Raw genomic sequence first — 5,745 nt, 5'->3', positions numbered from 1 at the left:
GACTTGTTTCTTTCTTTCTTTTTCTTAGTTTAAAAGCGAAAGGAACACAGACACGCACGCACACTTGCTTTCACAGCTTCCTCTTTCTGTTCTGTTTCTGTTCCATGGAAAGTGCGGGACAGGTATCTGTGCTAGTCTGCCACAAAAACCATGAGCAAGTAGTGCTGTCTGTACGAGCACCGCACTGGTCCAGTTCTGGTTTAACACACAGGTACGTTTTTGCAGTCTTTACATGAAGTAGTGGTTCTTTCATTCCTCTTCTGAAAAGAAAAGAAAAGACTGAAACACAACCTAAGCAATATCCTTACCATGGTCTCATCTAGTGATTCCATTGCTTTTTAAAAATATAATATTATGTCTATGTAGCGCGGTACAGTCAAGGGTAAGGAATATTCCATCAAAAACTATACTGTTTATCTGATTATTGTTTACCCTACAAGACCAGTATTTGTATGTACTCTTATGCAGTCTAGTAGAGTGTAATGTTATTCCTACTGCGTTCATTTCATGCATACAGTTGATTTAGTAAAATGATTGTAGTTTCATTGAATATATTTTTTTGTTTGCCACAAAGCATGAAAATTTTTGATCCAAAACAATGTTTGACAGTGTAACACTGGCCTTGCCATGAGTCGGAGTTTATTTACGATGACATAATATTTCTGAAAACTGAGCTGAATGATTTATTTAATATGACTAATCCAGTCATGCAACTTGACATGAAATAAGGAATACCTTTTGTCAGCATGGATTGCATAAATAATTTTTGCGAAATTCAGACTGAGATTATGTGATTACTTCTATATCTATATTTAGATAACTGCCGTTATATTTCTATGTAGAATCCCTTTTGAGAGCACAAACTCAGCCAACATTTAGTTAATATCTGAGCATTACTGATATTCCACCTGAGAAATGGGGGGCCAATAAATGAAGAACACTTGAAAATCACCACCAATTAATTAAATCATCACTGTAGGTTCTGTCGTAGGAGAATCGGATTTGACAGTGGAATTAAATAATATCTGTACTACCTATATTTACACAAGAATGGATACATGTGCTTTTTAGCTTTGTAAACACTCAGGTGACATAATTTTATTTTTCACCTGTGTATCATTTTTTCCACCTGATACTTGCATGAGGGACTACATACAGTGCTTTCCATAATGTTTGGGACATTATGACTTATTTTTTTCTGGATTTGGCTCTACTCCGTAATTTTAGTTTTGTAATCAAACAATTCACATGTGGTTAATGTGCAGATTCTCAGCTTTTGTTAAAGTGTATTTTCATGTTTTGTTTTCACCATGTAGAGATTACAGCAGTTTTTATACATAGGCCATGTACTACTGAGTTTGATTTGTTTTCTGAGCTTGAATTTGTTTTGCTGTTTTAATTGCTCCAGAATTTCTGCACGTTTTCTGCCAGTAGTTATTTCAAGTAATTTCATGTTCAAGTAATCTCATACTCTGTATTTAAACGGAAGTGGATTAATGTGTTTTTTTTTTATATTTGTAAACAATCAAATGACATCTTTTTTTTCAGCTGCTAATCATTATGTCCACCTGATACTTGCCTGAAGGACCACACGGTTTGTTCTCTGATCGGATTATCACGTGAAATTCTGCTGCTCGGAAAATGGATGTTCTTATTCTCCAAAAAATATATTTTGATCACTGATACCTTTTTTATATGGACTCTTTCTTTATTTCTCTATTGACTATTTGGACCTAAACTTTTAAGCAATGCTTTCATGCTACAACTGAGGAAGAACAACAGAGACAAAAACCCATCCAGCAAAGAACACATTTGGAATATGAGAAAAGAACAACAAGCTCAATGAATTAATTTTACCAATCCCCTCATCTTCGCAGATTTGATGACATGGAGAGGTCCACAAGCATAGCACTGGCTATAGCAATAATTTTTATTCAGCTTGTGCTGTTCGCAGCTGCATACAGTTTCCAAAACTGCATAGAGAATCCAGCAAACCGCAGTTCATTCAACTGCATCAATCGAAGTCAGACAAACATTTCTGCACTTGTACAAGACCTCCCAGGCAGGGCCACATCCCTCAACATTTCTCATAACCATGTTTCACATATTCCCCCAAGGTCCATGTCTCACCTCTGGCATCTCAAGAACCTGAGAATTGACTGTAATCACCTGAAAAAGGTGAGCACACACGCTTTCCTGAATCTGACTCAGTTGAAAATGTTAAATCTCTCCAGTAACAACATTGAGACAATTGAGCCCTTGGCTTTTATCGATCTGCAAAATCTAACTGAGCTTGTGCTGAGCAAAAACTCGCTGCAGAATGTCCAACCGCAAGTTTTTTGGGAACTCAAAAAACTGCAAATCCTAAACTTCCGGATTAATTCCTTAAGTAATTTTTCTGAGATTGTTGAATCTGTGGCTCACTTGCAGAGTTTAAAAGAGCTAGACCTCTGCAATAACCACCTGAATTCCCTTCACCATAGCTTAAGCCTACCGCCATCCCTCAGCACCCTCTACATCTGTAAAAACCACCTCTACACTTTAGAATGTAACAGTACGTTCCTGAACAGAATCCGTTTGTTAGACCTGTCCAACAATTTGAAGCTGCAAACAAATTCCTTCATTGGCCTGGACCTGAGGGCAATTTCTTACCTGAGATTGCATAGTACTAGTGTCTCAGCCCTGGCACTCTTGAAATTAAGGAACGTGAAACCAGGCTATGTAGACTATTCAGGCTTGGCTTTGAACAACAGCACCAAGCTGATGGGACTATGTTCACTATTAAAGAATAGACTAAAGAAATTGCACAAACTGACCCTCCAGGGCAATAATATTCTGACTCTGAGTGATGGAACTTTCAAAAACTGTCCTGTTGTCACTCTTACATTGGACCTCTCCCACAATCACCTGAAGAATACAACCTGCTTAAGATTCATGAGAGGACAGAATCACTTAGAAAGTATCATTTTGGAACATAACCTACTATGCCACATTGAAACCTGCCATGATAAGCAAAACATGTCTTTCCCGAACCTGACTAGTCTAAGCTTCCGCTACAATCGCATTCGTGATGTATATCCCTTTGCTTTCAGTCAAACACCCAGATTAACCACACTTAAACTCAATATAAACAACATTGCCTATCTGGATCGCAAAGCCTTAAAGGGGCTGACCAATCTCACCACCCTCCGTCTAGACAACAATCTCCTGACAGACCTTTTTGACAGCACCTTTTCAGATTTGAGCCAACTGAAAACACTCAACCTGCGAAACAATCGCATCTCTGTCATTTTCAATGGAACGTTTCATTCTCTAAGCCTCCTGCACATTCTGGATCTGGGTGGGAACAAGATTACTCATTTTCAGCAGGGAGCCTTTGGTGGGCTTCACAGCCTCGCCAACCTGTACCTGGATGGAAACTACCTCAGACAAATTGACAGTTGTCAGTTTTGGAGGCTAGGAGCCACATTGCAAGTACTGGATTTGAAGGGGAATTTCATCAGGTACCTAAAGAGGTACACTCAGTCCCCATTTGTCAATTTGACTCAGTTGAAAGACCTCAAGCTGAATGGGCAGCTGCCTCATGGAATCATACTGCTGCCAAATGCTTTTTTCAGAGGTCTTCAGAACCTGACGTCCCTGTCCCTTGGAAACAACAAGATTTCCTCTCTTCAATCTGATATATTTGAAGATTTAGCCAGCTTGGAGTTCCTCTCTTTGGACGACAACTATGATGGTGTGAAACAGCTCCAGGCAGGTGTCTTCAAAAACCAACGAAAACTGAAGAGGCTTAATGCAGAGAACATGGGGATACGATCGTTGTCAGCAGAGGTTTTTGGTAACCTGACAGAGCTACGGATGCTGACACTCCCCAAAAATGCCCTGCAGACTGTAGACGAAGATCTCCTGAAGAACCTTTCCAAACTACATTACCTTGACTTGCGCCTTAACCCCATCAGCTGCACCTGTCCCAACAGGTGGCTTAAGAACTGGACCAGCCGCAACCACCAAGTCCAATTAGTGTACCATTATGATCTTATGTGTGGTGATGTTCATGGAGCTCACTTCTACAATTTTGACACCAAGGTTTGTTACTTGGACCTTGGTGTCTACCTTTTTGCCTCCACTAGCACGTTAATTATCCTGCTGTCAACAATCCCCTTGCTTTATGTGAAACTCTACTGGAAGCTTAAGTACAGTTACTATGTGTTTCGCTCCTGGTTTAGCGAGCACTGGCGGCGACTACGGGAAAAGGAGGAGGAGTGCCAGTATGATGCCTTCATCTCATACAACTCTGCCGATGAGAAATGGGTGTTGGAACAGCTTCTTCCAAACCTGGAGGAAGGAGGGTCATCATTCCGGCTCTGCCTTCACCATCGCGACTTTATGCCGGGGCGTGGCATCATAGACAACATCGTGACGGCAGTGTACGGGAGCCGCAAGACGGTCTGCGTGGTGAGCCAGCATTACCTAAACAGCGAATGGTGCTCCCTGGAGATCCAGCTGGCGAGCTACCGTCTCTTCCAAGAGTTCCGGGATGTGCTGCTGCTGGTCTTCCTGGAGCCCATCCCCGAAAGGCAGCTGTCAGCCTATCACCGTATGCGGAAGGTCATGCTCAAGAAGACCTACCTCCAGTGGCCTGGAAATGACTGCACAGACCCTGAGAAGGCACAAGAACTTTTCTGGAACCAGCTCCGGAGAGCGTTGAGAAGCGCCAATGACAGACACCAAGTAGAGGACGAGGGAGAGAAAGAGGGAGAGGGGGAATGTTTCTCCAATCCAAGGCCAGTGGATGATGAGACATGCTACTTAAAGCCTTAATGATGAAAATTAATATAATTATACATATAGGAATCACTTCACTTGCCCAGACAACGTACCCATGCTTGCCGACTGCTATAACGTGGCCATGCCTAAATTTCAGTTTTTTAACATTTCCTTTTTTAAACAAGGTCACATTAACACTGAAGTTCTGCTATAGCATTTGAATGGGAATAATTCCATCTCACTGCTTTTCATCACTACATCTGGACTATCCATACAGCCAGTACACTTACAAGCAGTATACACTGTACAAATAAATTAACACAAAAGTGAGAACTTCGGGAAAGCCACAACTGACCGAAATGAATAAGCAATTTGAGTCTTTAGCATTCAGGAGTATTTGTACCTTAACAAGAAATGTTGTCCTCCTTCATTCTTATGTAATATGAAACAGGGGTTCATGATGTTTGGTACAAAAGAAACAAGTGTACTTTTTTTGCTATAAGTTTGATTTACTTTTTGAGCTTGAGTCCTTCGCCATTTGAATTACTTGAAAATGACTGTACTGCTTTCTGTCTGTGGTCATTTGACGTTGCTGAATAAATCACATGCTCTTCATCTATGAAAACTAAGACTTACCAGATGCAGTTTCTGTTGCTGTGAACAAGAACAGACACAGGATTTACATCAGTGGACAAAGGAACTGAAACCGATGAACACCTTGTAAGGTCATGAACACTTCCTTCATAACAGTATGAAAATAGACAAGTTAAATATTACATTACATTACATAACAGGCATTTAGCAGACGCTCTTATCCAGAGCGACTTACACAACTTTTACACAACATTTTACATTGTATCCATTTATACAGCTGGATATATACTGAAGCAATTTCGGTTAAGTACCTTGCTCAAGGGTACAACGGCAGTGTCCTTACCCGGGAATCGAACCTGTGACCTTTTGGTTACAAGCCCAGTT

General features: G+C 40.7%; 1 protein-coding gene across 1 annotated transcript; it reads left to right on the top strand.

The window, feature by feature from the left end:
• Positions 1-43: 43 nt before the first annotated feature.
• tlr21 (toll-like receptor 21) lies at positions 44-5,396 on the top strand. Its single transcript, XM_035406128.1, has 2 exons — positions 44-211; positions 1,549-5,396. Exon 2 carries the CDS (start codon positions 1,888-1,890, stop codon positions 4,819-4,821), a length of 2,934 nt encoding a protein of 977 aa, XP_035262019.1. The 5' UTR covers positions 44-211; positions 1,549-1,887; the 3' UTR covers positions 4,822-5,396.
• The last annotated feature ends 349 nt before the right edge of the window (positions 5,397-5,745 follow it).

This window comes from Anguilla anguilla, chromosome 1 (genome assembly GCF_013347855.1).
Source record: "Anguilla anguilla isolate fAngAng1 chromosome 1, fAngAng1.pri, whole genome shotgun sequence".
In the NCBI taxonomy this organism is placed as follows: domain Eukaryota; kingdom Metazoa; phylum Chordata; class Actinopteri; order Anguilliformes; family Anguillidae; genus Anguilla; species Anguilla anguilla.
This window is presented reverse-complemented; position numbering and strand designations above follow the sequence as displayed.

Coding starts and splice junctions, on each gene's coding strand:
- tlr21 (XM_035406128.1), top strand. CDS start 1,888: ATGGAGAGGTCCACAAGCATAGCACTGGCTATAGCAATAATTTTTATT.